The sequence below is a fragment of the Nanorana parkeri genome, unplaced genomic scaffold (genome assembly GCF_000935625.1).
Source record: "Nanorana parkeri isolate BGI_ZX_2015 unplaced genomic scaffold, ASM93562v1 scaffold12, whole genome shotgun sequence".
NCBI classification, from domain to species: Eukaryota; Metazoa; Chordata; class Amphibia; order Anura; family Dicroglossidae; genus Nanorana; species Nanorana parkeri.
The window spans coordinates 725,633-746,413 of NW_017306280.1; the positions used below are offsets into that span (position 1 = coordinate 725,633).

At 39.6% G+C, this 20,781-nt stretch overlaps 1 protein-coding gene across 1 annotated transcript in view; it reads left to right on the forward strand.

Moving 5' to 3' along the window:
* Positions 1–20,781, forward strand: part of SYNE2 (spectrin repeat containing nuclear envelope protein 2) — a 272,106-nt gene that overhangs the window by 21,432 nt on the left and 229,893 nt on the right. The window contains exons 4-9 of the mRNA XM_018556025.1: positions 13,491–13,552; positions 14,716–14,811; positions 16,251–16,328; positions 16,424–16,516; positions 16,672–16,847; positions 18,908–19,104. Of these exons, the coding sequence (XP_018411527.1) occupies positions 13,491–13,552; positions 14,716–14,811; positions 16,251–16,328; positions 16,424–16,516; positions 16,672–16,847; positions 18,908–19,104 (702 nt within the window). The remainder of the gene's footprint in view (positions 1–13,490; positions 13,553–14,715; positions 14,812–16,250; positions 16,329–16,423; positions 16,517–16,671; positions 16,848–18,907; positions 19,105–20,781) is intronic.

A 20,781-nucleotide genomic window follows, 5' to 3' on the forward strand; every position in this document is an offset into this window, starting at 1 on the left:
CGGCAGGCAGAGCAGCATGGCTGCTAATGTTTGCAGTTTGCCTGCCACCCGATTTTCGGCCAGAACATCCCAGGTTGCCAAGAGCCGGGCAGGTAGATATGTAAGGCCATACACATCTTTCTGCCCAGCTCTTATTAACCTGGGATGCTCTGGATGGCATCCCACCCAGCTACTGGCAATTATTGACGTCACTGGTGACACTCCATGTCCCTCTGATTGGTTGGGAAGCCGGCCAAGCGAGTCATTACCCTCCTCCCAGCTTCCTGATTGGCCAGAAAGCCGGCTCCATGCTTCCTCGTCACTTGGTGATGAGTGAGCATGGAGTCGGCTTCCCGGCCAATCAGGAAGCCAGGCAGCGAGTCATTGCACGTTGCCCGGCTTCCTTAATGGGACTTCTGGTATCAGTGAGTACCGGAAAAAAAAATATTGATACTCGATACGAAAAACGGTATCTGTGCATCGCTAATTATTACATTAATTAAATTTATCATTGTTATTTAATATAATATTACATTAATTAAATTATTATAAAAATGATTCCTAATATATTACTAATAATAATAAAACATTATCTTCTTTGTTTGTGTCTGAAAGGGCAATGAACATTGTACAATGGAGAATCAGGCAGTAATTGCTGGACCTCCACACAATACGTTGCAAATTTGCCTTGAATGGTTCACCTGCTCATCTAGCTTTGCCTGTTTTTTTGCAGCCAACAGTGAAAACCCATTCAATTTGGCACATGGAGTGTGTGCTGACTGTACTGTATTTATACCAAGCTGGACACGGCTAAGGTGTGGCCTTCTCTTGTTCACACATGAATCTACTGTGCTAGAATCATTGGTATTTCACTGATGGCAACACTTGCCAGTTTTGTATTTGAACAGCACTCTAATCTAAAGTCTAATTATTAAACGTTCAAGTCACTGCTCTAGCATAGGTTTTTTTTTTTTTGTAAAGTATGCTTTGAGCAATGTTTTTATATTTAACCCTTTTTTGACCAAAGGATGTTAATGCCTAGATCCCCAGGCTAAATTTAAGCAGTGTCAACGTGCACCAGTTAACTTGACGATGGTTGTGAGACTAATTGGCATACCTACATCATTTTTATATTTTCCTTTAAGGACTGTGAGCTGGCGATCGGTAGCTGGTAATTAAGCCCCCTGGGAATAAGCAGTCTCTTGGGCACAGATACTATATCCAGGGGACTAGTGGCAAACAGTGCAGTGTTTATTGGGGATATTCACAAGAGCATTCTAGCAAGTTCAACCGCACATTGCAAGTGAATAAAATATTACTTCTGGAAAAGAAAAAAATGCCGCAAGTTAACATTTAGAATACTTGATTTTTCAGTGCTTTTATTTCCAGTTTGAAAATAATAATGTATTTTTAAAAATAAAATTTGTGTTTTTTTAATAATTTGTATTGATAAATTCTCCCTTTTTTATAGATCCAGTTTTTCAGGTTGACTCGACTTATTGCATGAGTGCCATGTAGGGCGTATAGTCGATGATAAATAGAGCTTTCACATGTATTTCAGCACCCTGAGGAATCATTTAGTTTACAGTGTGAGTGCCTGGGGCAGTTACAGGTAATTTCAGATTCTTCTGTTCTGAAATACTTGAGTTTATTATAAGGCTCTAGGCATGAACTGCATCGCATGGACTCACATTTTTAAGGTGGGTTGTGTTTTAGTTTATATTACAACTTTTAATTTAAAATCTGTACTGTAAAGATAGATTGAAGCTGCCATTGCTGACCTAATTTTGAACTTGCTAGTTGCCTGGCAGTCTCTCATATCCCAACTTACTGAGTCGCTGACCTAGAACAAGTATGCAACCGGTGTAGTTAGCAGTGATGCCTGTATTTCTCTCAGTGCAGGTTTCCATTGATTTCAACTATAGTTCTGTCCATTATTATAATATAATGTCCACATAAGGATGATTGCTGATGCTCTATGGGAAATGAAGAAGGTCAATACATTTAGGCTTCGGACAAAACTAGAACTTATGACCCTAGCAATAAGCTAACGTATCCTGTAACCTAATCCCTACATACATTAACCTGTTCTTTTGCTTACTTAACCTGCCTAGTGTCAGAGCCAAAAGATCACAGTAATGTCTCATCACTCAAAACTCATGTTCTTGCCATCTCTGCACATGCATATTTTAATGGTTAATTGAATGTTGTTGGAAGACATCCCTATGCAATGTCCTAGTCTGTCAATTAAATGTTACTGCCTGTTTGACCATTTGATCCAATCTTTGCACACATTGCCATATATTGTTTTGTTCCTCTAGCAGTCAACCAGTCTGAAGTTCTTAAGTCTAGCTAGCCATAGACCTGATAGCAGTGTTTGATGTGCATGCAGTGTCTGAGCATCTCATGATATCTGTAGATTCAACTTCCTCTGAACAGGAACAGTATGGTTGGGTTGCACAAATGTTCCTGTTGAAGCAATGAATATGGGGGGCGGAGGGGAGCATGGCTTTGGTAGAAGAAAACAGTCATGGCACTAACTTTTCCCAAGGAAATATGATTTCTTAATTGACTTTTTATTTTGCCTTGATGTATGCTTTAATTAAGAACAATTGAGAAGGTCTGTCTTCAGGTACCTTCTAAATAGTAGACATTTGCCCATCAGCATCTGTAGATTATTATCTAATGCCTATAGGTACCCTAACTCTGAGTAGTGTAGGAAGGAAAATATTGTGCAAGTTGGAGACAAATTAAGATTCATGATGATCAGATCAACAGCAGGCCCATCACTGATATTGTGTCATCCATAGATTTGCTAATATTTGTATGTAATAGCCACGTTTGTTTACCTTGGACAGTTCACCTCCTCTCCAAACCAGTTTAAAGTGTTGATTCCAGAACCCCACTATGTAATGGTGTAGAGGAGAAGGGGAGGTATCTGTAATCCTATCGTATGTTAACAAAGCTTCTCCTATATAGATACAGTAAAGTAGATGAGCATTTTCACCCTAGAACAGGAATTGCATTACTGGCAGGATCTCCAGAAGAAAGAAAACTAATGGAGCCACCACATTTAAGGTCTACTAAGCTGCAATATTATTAATTTTGTTCTTGGGCTAAGACATGCTTTAATAGCCACATTGTTAGTTTGGCTATTCTGATGCTATTCAGAGCTTTTGTTTTTTTTTACCCTTTGCTTTGTTTATCTCTATTTCTGTAACCGATGCAATGCTCTGCTCTATCATGAGTGATGCATGAATCTGTTGCATCGCTTGAAAAAGTGACTTGGCATATGGCAAACATAATCTTGTGATTAATCTGATGCTCTTATTGGGTGTGACCATCAGTCCCTTAGATGACCCATGTAAACAGAGGTCATCACAGTCCAACACTGATCTTCAGTTTTTTTTCTTCTAGAAAGACTATATCCAGCTTCAAAGAACAATGCAACCTTCACAGTCTACCTTTTTAAATGCACATCTAAATAGGTATTCAGTGTCTATTTTACAGTTGGCTATTACAGCTAATATGGCAGGGTAGTAGGGAGTTTTGGAACTGCCTATAGAGCAGAGATGACCAGCAAAGTGGACACAAGTTTCCAGACCTCTAGACTCGGGTTAGCACGGGTTTTTAAAGGTCTACTGATGTGATTATCATTCATACCCCAATGCAGTTGGAGCATTTGGCACCTCTGAAGAAGTTCCCTTTGGTGTGACATCCCATGCACAGCAAGTTTTACCATGATAATGTTTGGTGGAACGTTCCAGTACATGTACTTCTTCAACTTGTGGGTTACCACAACTTTGCCAACGCCACTGAGGATCAAAATGCTAAATGTTTATGTAGCACATCCTTTGACTTTTGTCTTGCAATTCCCCATTGTCAACATTTCCCTTTTGAAGAAAGATCTGAAGAGGTTTGTTCTAGCCTCAGCTACAGTAGCGTCAAGATGCTTTCCACGTAGGATTACACATTGAAAAAGTTATGAGTGTTAGACTAGAATAGGATCCACGTGCTCTAGAGCTGGGCTGTAGGAACAGCTGCTACACAAGATCATGCTTGTTGAGGTCATGTCTAGGGATAACCAGTAAAAATGCAGCAAGTAATATTTAATACGTTGCTTTATAAGCCAAGCAAAATTAATCAGCAATGACTCACTTCATTAAGAACCCTGGAAGCTTCTGTTTTGTTTCTGTTAGGAACAAAAGAAAAAGAAAAAAACAATTGCAATTCTCAGATGTCTTAAACGGAGAATACAAAATCTGAAATGTGATCTTCCAGACACTTTATTTTTATACATTTTTGATAGAGTTGTGAAGGGTTCATTCCCGTCAGGTTTTTTATGCTGGACAAAAATTAATCTCGCAACGGTACCTTTAAAACAAAAAGGGTTTTTGACCAATGGTGATACGGTCAAAAACTTGTGAGCACAAGTTTTCAGACTTCAGTGTTTTACTGAGGTCGTAGTTGTAGAAGTAGATTTGAAGAACAAAAAAAAGGACATCATATGCTATGACTTTTTTTTCCTGTTCTTTTGAATCTATTTTGGCAACTATGACCTCAGTAAAACATTGAGGTCTGAAAACATTGGTGTGCTGGCTTTTGGTCTCAAGGATTTTATTGCTGTCTGTGTCTTTGCTGGGGAGAATCACCCTATTTGTGCTGCTGACCATTGAAATGGGAAAATGCACAGGTTTGAGCTGTCACCAAAATATGAAATTAGGGGAAATCTCTCAGTGAGGACACTTGTTCTAGTGACAAATCTCTGTGAAGAGATTTTGCTGAGTTTCTCACTTCCTGGCGTGTTTACAGGATAAAAAAAAAAAGTTGGACTTTAGGTGCTTTTTAATAATGCTGTAAAGGTAACTATGGAGGGATACCTATACACAATCAGATAGTTGTGGTGGGGTTAGAGCATTAAAGATGCACAGTAGAGTGCAACGCAAGGTTGTTTTGTATCCTTGGTGGCACACATAGAGCAAGATGTCTGTAAACAATCTCTATAGTCACTATGCATTGAGCAGTGGTTCCTCGTGGGTAGGCATCTCCATATACTGCCCTTGTCTAATGATCAGCAAATTCTTCCAGCTCATTTAGTCAATTCATTGCTCAATATCTTCGCATTGTTCTGCTCTTTGCATTTAAAGACAGTTGGCCAGATTGGAATTGGCAATATTGAGCATATATCGTGCCTTTGTATGGATACCTCTTAGCGTGGTAATTCTCAGTTCCTATCATCTCCAGTTACTTCAGTGGGCAAACCACCTTTCTCCCAACTTAGCTACGTGTTTACCTTTACTATGCAAGAGGTGAAAATATTGTTGTTTTTTCTATAAGGAGCAGTGAAGACCCTATAGTGGCTGTTCACATATAATGTTTAAATATACCTCTCCTGAAAGAGAAATGTTATATAATATGGCATTCTAAAGCTGGCCATACACTATATGAATTTTTGCGGTCTCCACCCCACTGTCGGGACCCCTTTGACTGGCATACCTCAATCAGCTGATCGAAGGAGCCGGTCGGAAAATCTCCGAATGAACAGCTCATTGGCGGCTGACTCTGTTCAGATATTCTGACAGCTGCCAGTGGCCATGGTCAGAATACAATGCAAACAGTGGGAGATTCCTTGATCAATGCTCTTAAGCTTTGGTTGAGGAATTGGTTGTATTTCTTTGTTCATCCCGCGGGTTTAACGAATAAAATATTGGTGCATGGCCAGCTTTAGTCTCCGTAGTAGGTCTTAGTTCACATAATTTATTTAATCAAATTTGCTTAATACCTTATTAGTATCGATAAACCAAAATGCACTGTGCAATAAGAACAAAACATACACACACGGCCTGCATTTTTCTCAGTTAAACATGTAAATACATAATAGATTATATTATATATTGCCAGAGAACCTCAATATTTAAAAAATGGAAACTCAGTTTTTTCATGTCCTCCTAAACTGCTCTTTCGGTTGTATGATGGTTGTGCAGAGGACTGGAAGTTAAAGATGTTACATAGTATCTGAGGTTGAATAAAGACACAGGTCCATCAAGTTCAACCTTTGTGTGTCTGTCTGTGATTGTGTATGTGTGTACACAAGTCTCTGTGTGATCTTGTTTTTAAGTGTATCTGTACCCCTGTATGTTACGGTCTCTGAGGAAGGTCTCTAATTGATTTTTGAATGATTTAATACTCTCAGCTGATAGCACTGCTTGTGGCAGTGAGTTTTACACTTTAACTGCTCTTACTGAAAAAAAGCCCCTACGTCCCCTGTGGTTAAATCATTTTTCTACCAATTTTAGGTGCTTTAATAATATAAAACAGTTGTATACACAGGCCCTAAGATGTAAGCTTCTTCTTACTATTGAAATGTAAGTGCAACTTGGAGATGAAGAAACTTCATATAATCCTAGAAGAAAATTAAGTAATTATATCCATGAGAGGTTCCATATGTAACCATAAGATGTATAAACATTTTATACATGTTTTATAGTGAGGAAAATGCAAGGCCCTGCTAATATGTTTTGATAGTTTTTATTGTAGGGTGTATATGGATTTAATGATCATAAAACACTGAGCAAATTGGATAAAATAATATTGTGTACTTACATTATTGGAACACTAAGAATGCCAAATAATATTTCTCTTTAAATAGTTGGAGGCTTGTTCTTCCTTTGTGACCGAAATAAAATGGGGGTATAAATAAGATTAATAACTGAAATACAAATTTGTGTTTACTGTTTTTTTTATTTTTATCATGTTTTTGATCTTAATATAAACTTTACTAGAACCACTTAGACTTACACCCACAATTCACTCTTTGGTTTCCTTCGTGGAAAGCTCATTGGGGGCTGATGCAGAATACTTAATAGACATGCTAATTACTTAAAGTAGACTCAAACAGTGAAGCTCTGCTATGTTATAAGAAATATATATTCACACCTTAGACACTTTTTATTTCTTGAACATTCATCAAAGAAATATTGAAAGACTTCAGATTTCCTTTATTTTGGCTTTTCTGTGCCCCATGCTGGTGGAATCCATGCTCCGTGTTAATGAGAGATGAGGGTTGCTTTGTGGGAACTCTCTCACTAATTTGTTTTTCCCTCTGTTCTCAAAAACAACTTTATCATCTGGTGGACGTGCATGATTGCGCAGCACTTTTGGCACAAAATATTTGCTTTTATACGCTCTCTCGTCATCCACTCCCCCCCTCCCCCCACTTTTCAGCCGGCAGTAGCTCTTCTAAGTTTGAAACCTGAAAATCTGAATAAAACACAATTTACCCTAATGACACATGTTCTCACCGCAGCTAAGCAAACTATTGCTAAAGCCTGGCTGTCCCCCTTTTACACTTTTCTGAAACAAAAGCCTGTCTACACACAATATTTGTGTATGAAAAGTTATCAACCAAACGCCATGACACTACGCACAAATTTGAAAGAATATGGGATCCCTGGATCCTAAAATGTCTTCCACCCCACTTTGATGCTGACTTTGCAACGACCTGAGAAACTGTCACTTTCCTAGACCATTCATCATTGTGAATTCCCGCAGATACTGCTCCTCTGAACCTGAGTTCCCCCCCAGTTTTCCCCTCCCTCTTTCCTTTCTTCGCTGTTTCTGTTTTCTCTCTTATCTTCTCCTTCTTTCTCTCTCCATCTTCCAATCCGATCACAGTGGTTTCTTTTAGCAAGACCCCGGGACTCTGTTTATACTATATGTTCCGAGAAGATCTATCACAAAGCTATTTGTGTTTGCCCAAATGATCCCTATCCTACCTCTAGCCTGATGATTGCTATATTATATCTCAGTTGTTTATTCCACTAACCCGGCCTTTTCGTGCTCCTTCGGCTTCGAATCCACCACTTTGACACATTTTTTAATGCACCACTTTATTATTCGGATTCTGTATTCCTGAAAATTTCCAATAAAAATGAATGATGAAAAACAACTTTATTTTCTTTGACTTTCTGGGGCTGGAGATGTGTTACACTGCAAAGGTTGAGGCATCAACATAGCTAGGGCACTAGTTGATTGGGAGGAGAGCCTGCTGCATGATCGTGCCTTTGTTATTTCTGCTAGCTTGTTGGGAATGAAATACCGCCTTAATAACTTTATGCACTATATCAGGAGTAGACAACCCCAGCACTCCAGTTGTGGTGAAACCTCAAATGCTATCATGCCTCTGGGACCCTTCCCTGCATTTTCCATAAAGTAAAAAAAACATTCTCAACACAAATTGTAAAGTTAGCTAGCTGGCTCAAAGCAACTCTGTTTTATAACCCGGAAAATCAAAGCTGTCACGGCTAATTTGAGCTCCTAATGCAAGCAATAATAATAAGGCAGCAAATTGTTTAAATACAAATTAAACAATAGGAAATAAACATCAAACATGTTTTTCCAAAGGAAACCATAAGCCACGGTTCAAAAGAGCCTGAACAGTACAGAATGCTGATCCTCCCAAGCCCAAGTCTTCTAAGCTGGGTTTGCAAGTTAAAATGACATTTTATAGATATAGCATCCTTTTATTTGTTGCGGTAATATATTTCAGCGTGTTTACTGTGAATGCCTGGTAAGATCTTGTGTTTTAGGGTTACTGATCCTTGGCACGCAAGTAGAAAAGAAAAGAGACAATTGTGGTTCTTTTACTCCTAGCAAGAAATCTGATTCCACCAATCAATTCAACAATTTATAATGGGGAATTAGAAGTCTCGTATATCATATATAGGAATACACCAATACCGATACTAGTATCGGTATCTGTGCCGATACCAAGCATTTGGGCGAGTACTCGCCCAAATGCTCTGACGCTTACCCCCGATACCGGAACTTCCGGTCAAAGGGAGATTTCCTCTGCCCGGCAATGTAGCCAGGGAACATGGAGCCGGCTTTCCGACTCTGTTTACATGTTTAATGCCAAGTGTTGGCTTTACACTGGAAGCCATTTCTGGTGGCTGAGCTGCTGTCAGATCACTTCTACAGGCCGGTGAAGTGTGCCCCCGCCTGACACCCCCGCCTTGCTTCTCGGGCTCTGTTGCGCCCCCCCCCCTTCAGGCCTGGGATGACATGTCGGGTGTCAGCGGGGAAGAGGACCAAGGAACACCTGTTCACCGTTCTCCCCGCTCTTTGGGACCGGAAGTGATGCTGATTGCATCAATTGTGGTCCCTCAGCTGTCATTGCTCAGCTGCAGAAGCTGAGCAATAAGCTATTGGAGCGCAATCTGTGCTCCATTAGCTTCTTTGGAGTGGAAACGTGACATTAGGGGTCTAATTGACCACTAACATCACCTTAAAGAGAACCTGTCACCACCTAGTATGTTATCACATAAGGGGCTAGACATTAATTAAAGTAGAAAACAAAAAGTTAAAAAAAATTGTTAAAGTCCCCCACCCCCATGAGATTGTATTATTTGTGATCAATAATTCTAGGGCCGATATTTACAGACATCTCTAAACTGATGACCTGTACAGGCTTTTAAAGCGCCGCCTATGGACAATTTGGGGTGCCGTAATTTGCCACCATTTTACGGACGCACTCAATTTTTCAAATGGGCATGTTGGGTATCTCTTTACTCGTCGCAACCTCATCATTTATATTTTACAAAAAATGGGCATTATATTGTGTTTTTGTGTATTGTGTAAAACAAAAAAATATGCAATTTCCACGTTTTTATTCAACAGGTCTTTGCTTTCAAAAAATACTTAGTGTTTGAGGGTTTTAAGTAATTTGCATGCCTAAAATGTGTATTATAACATGTGTGCAAAAATGACCATGACAGCGAAAGTGTTAACATCAGACTATCCCTTTACAACAGGAGCTTTCACTTTGGAGGCCACCTCCTTTCACACCCTTACAACCCCTCTTGCACTAGGGACCTCTCTTCACTTTAGCAGCCCCCTCCTTTCACACCAGAGTCCCCCTGTTTCACATTAGGAGCCCCCTTCACACCAGAGCCTCCCTTTCACATAAGAATCCCCCCTTTAACACCAAACTACCCCATGACATCAGGCGCCTCCCTTTACTTTAGAAGCCCCCTCCTTTTACATTGGACTCCCTCTTTCACATTAGGAGCTCTCTTCACATCAGAGGTAAGATGCTGTGTGAAAAATTTAAAGGCACTGCTGAAGAAGCTAAAAGGCACACTGGTTGAAATGGGCTGCTTCAAACCATAAATAGGGACAATTGAGGAGGTAGAGGGACAGAGGAATTTGGTTTCAAAAGAGGGACAGTCCCTCCAAATCAGGGACAGTTGGGAGATTTGTTTCACCAATTATGTGTTTAAATATTTTAGCTTTTCTCTGAGTGTCTGTGAACCAGAACCATGCGTCTTGCTTATCTAATATAGTTGAAATTGTCCAGTTTTTTTCTTGCACAGTATTGTCCTGAGGAAGAAAATGGGAAGTTTATGACGATTTTGTTTATCTTATCTGTCATTTACTATGAGGAAGCAGCAGAAAACACAAAGCACTAAAGAATTTCCACCCTGAACATTGCCATATGCAGTAATAATGTGCTCATTTTCCTCTTAATGACCAGACTTCCTAATCAACTGAAAGTAAAAGCATTCTCTTTTCATGGATCCGGCTCCATTAGCTTAATTTAAAGGGTGTGTTAACCATAACAATGAACTTATCTAATTTTCTTCCTTCTGCTGTTAAATATAGCAACACTCTTTCAGTGGTATATCTGTTTGAATACAGAATACCTATTGATTCTGCCAAAAATCCAGTGAGGTCCCATGTCATGTATTAGTGTTAAAACAGAACTCTGGACAAAAGTGTTCTTAACCCTTGCAGTTGGACTACCCCCACTGTTTTTGTCTAGGTGCTAAAAAAAAAAAAAAAGTTAAGAATACTATTGCCTGGAGTTCTGCTTTAAGGGGTATCAGCTATCAGCCTTACTCAGTTCACCTCTGTGAACTACAGAACACCTCCCCCATATGTCGTCCTAACACACATTTTATCCTAGGGTGACAACACTGCTCCTCCATAGACAGTATGGTGAGTGAGTGTCGTCACTAACGACAGGAAGTTTGTTACTGGCAGGATTACCAGGTGAACATAAAGGAAAAGTGCTTTTAAAAAGAAAATGAATGCAGACACCACATCTAAGGACTGGTAAGCAGCAATATATTAAATGTTTGTGTGGGAGGAAACCGGAGTACCCGGAAGAAAACCCAAATAAGCACAGGGAAAACATGACCTGGCAGGGATTCGAACCAGGGACCCCAAGTGGTGCAAGGCATAAGTGCTAACCACTACGCCACTGTGCTACCCATTGCCCATATGGATAGATACGGATATATAGGTAGATGGATCAATACATGGATATGGGTAGGGAGGTATGGATGGGGATGGACACCCATAGATACCCATATACGAGAATTGAGTGCTACATAGAATAGGAAGATACAGAAATTCAGTAGCATGGGTTTCTAAAGTTGTATCGCTATCAAGATAGTCCCAGATATAAATGTGTTTTGGGAAAACGAAACCCTGCTGGCTTTCATCTCTGGATTTTGCTGCCCACTCGTGGTACATTCTGGCCATGAATACATTATTTCTGTGCCAGGTTAAGTTGTTCCATACCTTTTCTATAAAAAAACTATGTGCCAGATGTTGTGTGAGAGTCAGACGGAGTACAGAGACCTTATTGTTGTGGGTGCCCACCTTCCTAACCATGAAGATCTTTTGAAGGATCACACGTTGAATAGAAGGATATCTGTGGATTATCGTGGATTGCTCTGAATCATAGAGTATTCAATAACAATGGGGCTTTGTGAGCTTTAAAGAGACAGTAGATGCATGACAAGGTAATAAATGTGCAGATATGCAGTTCCTGGCTTCTAATATTTATGTGGTTGTTATGATTTTGTGGGAGGTTTTAAGAAAACACTTAAAAAAAAAAATCTTTTGAAGCAATGTGATCTGTAATAATAATGATGATGTCTGGAGCTCTATGGCTCTCCCATAATCCCCAGAGTTTTAGGGTAATTCTCTCTACGCCAGTAGACTTTTCTCAACTTTCTAAGAGAGGAAAATGTTGCTATCTGGATAAATAGCGTTAGGAATGAACTCTTATTTATTATGGTTATGATGATATTGTTATGATTACATTTACAAATTGGGTAATTGAAATGTAAACTATTTCAATTGCAGCTGATGTAAACTTTGTGATAAGTGTATATAAAGCTAAACCAGAAAACACTTGGATAGATTAGGAAATGGTTAAAGCTTAACTCCAGGATAAATAAATATTGTCTAAATACAAGAACCATGTGTATTCTTACTTAAATCTTGGTGTGCTGTCTGTATTTCTTCTAGATCTGTGCAGTAATCCAGAAAGAAGCTTTCTGTAATAAAGAACAGTCACTGCTCTCTTTCCTTGTGCAGGGTGACTGGTCTTGTCTCCGCCCCCTCCTGTAGTTTTCTGCAGGCAGTCTGTAATGGGTGGGACCTTCTGCGTCCGTCTTACAGCTCTGCACACTACACAGGCTATGTGCAGCACAGTGATTATGTCACTTCTATTTTTTTCCAAGCTAATAACTGGGTGTGTAATGTCTTTTGGTGCACACAAAGAGAAATTATACCCATTGTGGCTATTGAACAATATATATTAATGAAGGTTTGTCTGGTGTTCAGCTTTAAGACTCTTGTCAGTTTTTCATTGTACATTTTAGGCGTTGTATTTCATCAGGGAATTTTCCCATCACTGCCTGTCCCAGAGACATAGCAGCAGTTAAGAGATCCCTCCAAAGCGAGGGAATAGCCTCTTTTACACAGTTGTCACCAGAATGTTTACCCAATGGAAGATTTCTCCTCTCCTCTTGTTCCCGGCAGCCTAAGATTTTTAGATTTTCCATCAGTTTTTATGCTGGACACAGTGGTCACCAGGACCAATACAGAGGGTGAATCTTCCCAGCTAGGAAACGGCAATAAAAATCTGTCGGGGTCCTAAACCTTCAGCACCCTATCCAAAAGCAAGAAAAGGTTTGACTTTACATACATTGTAAAACCCAGACAAACCTTTTGCTTTTTGTCTTGGGTAGATGGGGGGAAGGGGGTGGAACCTCCCAGGTTTTTAATTGGAGTCCATGCACCATTGGGGAGATTTTCCTTTCACTTCCTATTCCAGTAACAAGGGTCAGAGGGACAGGACGTTGTTGGCTTCTGGGGAAGGGGGCTGTGGTCGTGATCTAGGGATAGGGAGGGAACTGTCATAATATACAGTTTTAATACTGGTGAAATAATGGCAATTTGTTTTCCCTCCATGGACAAGAATTGTAGCTAATTGCAAATCATAAGGAGGAAATAATTTTGTGATTGTAACTGCTAGAAAGTTTCTAGTATGAGATGGCATGTGATCAGCCGCAATTTGTTCATCTATTACGTTTAGATATGTAAAGAGACCTGTCTTTAAAAAACTTAGAGCACACTTTTGTTTAGGTGGGTTCTACAGTAAAATGATTTCCAAATGACTGACCTTTTCATTTTTATTTTATCTTGTGTTACAGCTGAGCAGGAGGGTACCCAGAAGAGAACCTTCTCCAACTGGATTAATTCACAATTACTAAAGGTAACAATAATTTACTCTATATCGCACAGAAAACATTTTGTGACATCCTCATGATTTAAAAAAAATATCCACATATAGAGCTTAGCATAATGGACAACTTCACATTAAGTAAAGTTGTCATTTATACTGTATGTGGACCTCAAGTATGAACGTATTTGCTTTGTTTTAGTCTGTTAAATGTACAATTTGAAGTGTTTAGTTATATCTGTCTTACCTGTTGATCATATCAGAAATCCAGAGTTGTTTAGTTTTATCTAAAGGAGAGGAAATAGTTCTCCCTCCTTGGACAACATCACATTAAGTGAAATTTTCATTTATAGTGTATTTAGACCCTAACTGTGAAGTTATTTGCTTTCTTTTAGTCTGTTAGGTATACCATTTTGAAGGGTTTAGATTTATCTGTTCAACCTGCAGATCATATCAGAAATCCAGAGTTGTTTAGTGTTATCTAAAAGAGAGGAATTAGTTCCCCCCTGGTTCTTATCATGGGTCTACAAAATGATTATCCTTTATGTTGTGGAGATAGGAGAGTAGGTGCCAAGAGAAAAAAACTGGCCGGGCTGACACTATTCAGCCCACAAAATCTCTGCGTTATCGGCCCACAACAGGATGCATTTTTGAGAGATCAACTGGTATTTTTCTGTACTTGCAGGGTCTATAAAGGGACATAATGTGGGAAAATTTGCATGTATTCCAGAGATTTATTGCATATGTTTTTTTTTTTGGGCCTGAGACACATTTATACCCTCCACTCCTGTCAGTGAAGCCCTTATACCAAAAATACTTACCTTTATGTCTGCACCTAAAATCTTCAGTGTGTGGCCCTACTCAGTGCCATCCAGCTGAAAAAAAAAATGTCCTGGCCAGGTCAATTCATTTGTATGGATGGTCTGTGCTCTTGCCCCCAGCCATCCAGTGGAGTACAGCTCTAGGAATAATCGAAGCCCCTGATCATATTTCTTTAACCTCACACACATGGACACTTTTGTTTTATTTTTAGCTTGTAAATTAAGTTATAAGGACTTCTAAGACCCATTTAATTCCTTTCTACTTGTCCTGCAAGATTATTTACCATTGGTTTGGTCACAGTAATGCTGTCATGATATTAGTTATTATTTGCTGCCTTGAGATTAATTCCAAATCAATATTGTCTTGTTTTGCAGCATCAAAAGGAATCAGTTGTAAAAGATCTGTATGCTGATATGCAAGATGGGCACGTCCTCTTGGACTTACTTGAAGCTTTGTCTGGCGAAGTCTTGGTAATCCACAGTTTTCCTAATACTGAAATAAGAAATTGCTGGCATTATGGGAATGTCCAAAGGATGTATAGGTTTATAGCAGACACTGCTTTAATTTCTGTTGAGTTCTGCTGGCTTGTCTGTAATTTGAGTTGTTTGTGGCCCTGCTGGCACCACCCGGCTTGACAAATCAATTATTCAGTCGATTTGGTTTAAGTGGCCAGGTGGAAAATTGTGGGCTGAACAGTGATTACAGCCTATTAGGTATAGAATTTATTAGAATAAAATAGCCCCGCAGGAGAGATATGTCCATTCACGTTGTTTGACATGGATGGCAGAATCTGTTTTGATTTCTTTTGTCCAGTCTGCAGTCCGAACAAAAGAAATCTAAGTGTATGGCAAGCTTAAACCAGTCTGTGTTGCCTCTTTGCAACCAATCAGATTCAAAATGTTGTTCCGAATGTGTCTTTTTTTTCATTGCAGTCCTTCAATCTGATGAGTTGCTATTAGGCAAGCCAGATTACCTAAGGAGGCCTGCATTTAGACTTTGGGTAGCCATTGACCACAGAGGGTGGTTGGACATTGAGGCATTATCTGATTGCCATCAGGCAGCCAAATCTTCCTGCAGCATCCTGAACTAGAACAGTCACATCTTGAACTGGATGTGGCAGGAGTGCCACATCCTCCTAAAACTCCTTCTTATTAGCAGTTGGACAAGGTTTTCTTGCTTGATCAATTTCTGTATACCCTGATGAGCCTCAGCTGGTGATTGCTGCAAATGCTTTATAAACATTAAATCATTAAAATGTCCCCAAAAAAGTCCGTATTGACAGACATTTAATGCCTATCCTCCTGGTACTCGGCTTTCCTCCCACACTCCAAAGACATGCTGGTAGGTTATTTGGCTCCTGTCTTAATTGGCCCTTGTATGTATGTATGTATGTATGTATGTATGTATGTATGCATGGGAGATGAGGACCTTAGCAGACCGGATCAAAACTGCGTCCAATGTATTCTTATGCTATTTTGACCTCCAGTTCACATCGCAGCGTGCGGATCCAGACCAGATCCAGACCGGATGAAAAAAATGCGGCAAGCCCTATTTTACCTGCTCTGGATCTGGTCTGGAACGCATCAAAAACGCATAAAAAATGCATGCAAGTGCCTGAAAGCCCATGTTAAACTTTAAAAAAAAAAAAATTTCTTACCAAAACCGTCCCTAAACGCATCCAAAACGTGTCTAAAACGCGGCACAACCCACTACACTGCGTGTGCAGAAACCTGACCGGATCTGGTCTGCATTTGGTGTGAACAAGGCCTAAGTCATGTCTGGGAAAAAGTCAATCATAACATTCATAACATTTTGGGTTCAGGGCTAGATAGAAATTAGAAGGTGTGAAATTTCAATTGAGCTTTTAGATTTCTGATTTAATGAATAGCTCTTTCCTTTTTTTTAACAGCCACGTGAAAAAGTCAAAAACATCTTCCAGTCAAGAAGTAATATCGAATCGGCTCTGACCTTTTTAGGAAAGCAATCAGTGAGTATTCCCTTTGTTTACGCTGGAACAATTCGTTTTTGACTTTCCTCCTTAGAAATTCACCCCGGACTAACCAATGCATATTTTCATTGTAGATCAAGCTCATAAATATTCATGTTGAGGACATCATTAGTGGGAAACCTTCCATTGTGCTTGGCCTCATTTGGCAAATCATTTTACATTTCCATGTAAGTGGTTGTAAAGCAGGTTTTACATTTTGTCATGAGATAACTTGCATATGAAAAAAAGTTTTTTTGGCTACATTAAAACATTATTTGCCATTACCTTCCTTTTGTATATAGTATTTGACCCTTTGTATTTGTTTATTATGACATTATAATAGATTGAAGGTCTGGCAAGCATTTTAGCTGCTCCTGATGACCTGCAACCAGTTAAGTGTGACAGTAAGAAAGAAGTTTCACCAACTGCAAGCCCATCCCCGAAAAGGAGCGCTAAATCTAGATGGAAGATATCCGCAAAGAAAGTTCTGTTACAGTGGGCTCAGGAGCAGTGTGCACGGTATGTATGGAATATGAACAAGTGTTTCTAAAGTGCCATCTCTGCATCATGTGTTCATTAGCTCCCCCTTATAGTTTTTATTCCTTTGGAAAAGTATGCGCCTAAGCATTAGCTTGGCATGCCAAGGCTTGTATTGTGAAGCAGTATTTTCTCAATGTATCCAAATACATGAAATGCTTGGGATTCTGAATCTGTGTTGTCTTCTGTCTGGACGTCCACTGGCCACAAATTCAGGATACACCGATACCGAGTATTTGGGTGAGTACGAGAACTCGCCCATATGCTCACGATGCCTATCCCGCTACTAGAACTTCCAGTATCAGGAAGCCGGGGCGCTGAGTCATTAGATGTTGCCTGGCTTCCTTAATGGGACTTTTGGTATCGACGAGTACCGGAAAAAAAGTATCGGTACTCGTACTCGATACTGAAGATCCAGTATCGGTGCATCCCTACCGCAAATATATGTTCATAGCACCACAGTTAGTCAGTTCTTTGATTGACTGTCCCGGAAATTGTCATCTGAACCGCCATTGTAATTGGCTGTTGATTTGCTGCGCCATCAAACACATAAGCATTGTTACTGCTTAAAACTCTGCTCCCTATTGCCAGCTATTGCTGTCCATGTTGTGCACATCTCCTGGGGAGAAAGGGGTTGGAAGGGATAATGGCTTCCTTCTTCCTGGCTCCGATTGAAGGAGAAGATGCCATAAGTGCTACCAAAATGGTTTCTGGTGACTTGGATGGGGTAAAAAAAGAAGGTTTCTTAGTGAACGAAAATAGTCTTTTAAAGTGTATGTTAAACCAAAACCTTTTTTCTAGTTTTGGATGCAGTGGGTTTTTCCCCTCACTTCTGTCCTGCTGACAATGGCTTCACTAGACAGGAAGTGAGGGAAAATCTTTAACCGACACAGACAGAAGTAAAAACCTGACTGTGGTGTTAGCCTTCCCCCTGCTCTGCTATATAAGAAAAATATTTTTTCAGTGTTGTTTTGAAAGAGTTAACTTCACTTCTTGTCTGTTAAAACATGGTCAGCATGAAACGAAGTGAGTGTAAATGTTTGCAACAGGGCTCCAGATAGGAGTGAAATCTTGACAGGAGTTCTATCTCTTCCCCACCCTATTCGAAACTAAGTAAAAAAGTTTTGACTGGACATATACTTTTAAGCACAGCTAGATGGACAATAACAATTAACAGGCCATAAAAGGAACTCTTGTTTCAAGTGTTTATAAATAGAATTTAACATGTGAGAGAAATTAAAACGTTAATGGCAATTGTGGAAGGAAAGGGCCCATGAAGGCACATAAACAGAGAATTGTGCAGAGGTTTCCTTGAATAAAACTACATACAAATGCTTTGGTGCTGATGCTTCTGTATCATTATGCATTCACTTGCGGTATAGTAAATAATTTTTGGTGTCTGTTACTGCCTATTCTCTAAACTATAAAGCATGGCTAAGGTCAGTACATTGTATTCTACATGCTTGTGATATAGAAGATGACTACATGAAACCATAACAGTAGCTAAGGAAATGGAGATAATCATCTGACTTATTGCAGTTAACTTTGGCGGTTCACTAGTTGATTTTACCTGTTGCTGGAAGCAGTTCGATCAGGGAATGAATATTATGACATGATGTTTTAAGTGCATGACTTCATTGCTCTATTAGAGCCTGATTCCAGATAAAACTTTGCTTCTGTTCTTTGAAGGACACAGTGTAGATCTTGACTGTTGGCTTTCACTGGAGCTATCCACAGTTTAGATTTTGTTAGGGTTCCTAAGACCACTAAAAATCTACTGATACTCCCATGGCTTTCCACACTCCTCTTTATTGATTGAAAGAACTCTGACAGTTGTTCTCATCTCCTGAAAGAATAGCAGCCTTGTACCAACAGTCAAGATCTCTACTGCGTCATTCAATGATTGGGAGACCATCTGTTATCTGTTCAAGAGAGAAATATAATGTTGGGTGTGTGGGGAGATGCCTGACCGTTTATTAATAATACATACTATCAATTTTATCCTGGTACATCCTGTAATTCTCTCCGTTCCACTTTTTTAGGATGGGACCTATCAGCGTGACAGATTTTAAATCCAGCTGGAAAAATGGGCAGGCTTTCCTTGCAATCATACACTCCTTGAGACCGGACCTGGTTGATATGGAGAAATTTCGGGTCAAATCTAACGAGGAGAAATTGCGAGAGGCTTTCAGAATTGCAGAAGAAGAGTTAAAAATCCCAAGACTTCTTGAACCAGAAGGTAAATAGTAATGAAATATTGGACATTTAATAAAAAAAATAATTCCAGGATAATAGTAATAGCAATGCTGTTTTATTCTTTGCTTATCCTCTTAAGACCCAGGTGCCATTGTAAAATGGGGCTGGGACAGTGTCAGTTTATCCCAACGCCATTTTAAACCTGCATAGGGACTTGGGGCCCTGAGCAGCATAGGGCCTAAAGCAGCAGGCTGCCACTGATAGCTGGAGTAAAGTGTTAAAGGGACACTAAATCAGGAGAATGCATTCAAGTACCCTAACTATGACAAACAATGTATCTTATTTGTGTATCACTCGGCTGTAGATCCTCAAATCATCTCTGAATTGGTGCTGACACTGTCCTTCCTTCTGGAGGGTGGCTACTTTTGTTCCTCATGGTCCCTCTGTGTGTTGTAAAGTAGTCACTGCTCCAAGCTCACTCCTGTGATGGACTACAATCTCAAGTTTAGTTTACTAATTTGTACTGAGATTGTAGTCCATCACAGGAGTGAGCTTGGAGCAGTGACTACTTTACAACACACACAGGGACCATGGGGAACAAAAGTAACCACCATCCAGAAGGAAGGACAGTGCCGGCACCAATTCAGAGATGATTTGAGGATCTACAGCTGAGCGATACACAAATAAGATACATATTTGGTCATAGTTAAGGTACTTGAATGCATTTTTAAGATTTAACCCCTGATTTTAGTGTCACTTTAAGCCCAGGAGGTGAATCAATCCTGCTAAACAGTGCTCCATAAAAGCTCTGGTTTTAGGCACTGTAAACACATTGCTTCCACATTGCGTTTACATAGGAAGTGACCTGACAACATTTGAATTTCGAGACTAGAGCAGAACTGATGCATGTGTATATATATGTACATTGCAAAATTTTAAATAAAGTTTCTTTTAAAAAAAACTACCTTACGGAGCTGTACAGGAGCCACTATGTGTCATCTAAGGAGGTGTTTCTAGTGATGTTGGGCTGCCTGTGCGTGTGTGCACAGGCAGAGTCTTATGAAAGCTTGTAGTCAGGCAGAGTCTTATGAAAGCTTGTAGTCAGGCAGAGTCTCATTAAAGCTTTTAGTCTCGAGGACGGGAGTGCACACTAGAGAGTGGCTCCATAGGACGCAGCAAGAGAATGGAGCCACCCTCAGAATAGAGGTCATCTACAGCACTGGTGAAAAATATAAATGAAAGAGACGATCTGCAGACCAAACTAAACATTTCATGCAGTTAGATTTATCTAGTTACATGCATTTAAAAAAAAAATCTGCGTAACTTTAATATCACTTTAACGGATGTCATATGCAGGCCATATAATCTACATAGGAATGGAATTTTGTACAACGTAAAAAAAATATATGCAACAATACATTGTTACTCTGTATTACTCATTGGCACTTTCATTTTACGCAGGAGCGGCTGCATGTTGACATCCTTTACTGCTTTGTAATATGTAGCAATTGCTGCCTGGAAGTACCCATAATAGCAGTTGCAGGAATTGATGATAGCAATGGTGGTGGGAGTGGATCAGGGTATAAGAGATACACCCTTCAAATATTCAAGTTTTTTATGGCAACTCTCCCACATCTATGGCCCTCAAGTAGTTATATTAAAAAAAAAAAAAAGTATTTCCTCTGCAGATTAATCCTCTGATTCTCATTAATTATGTTGG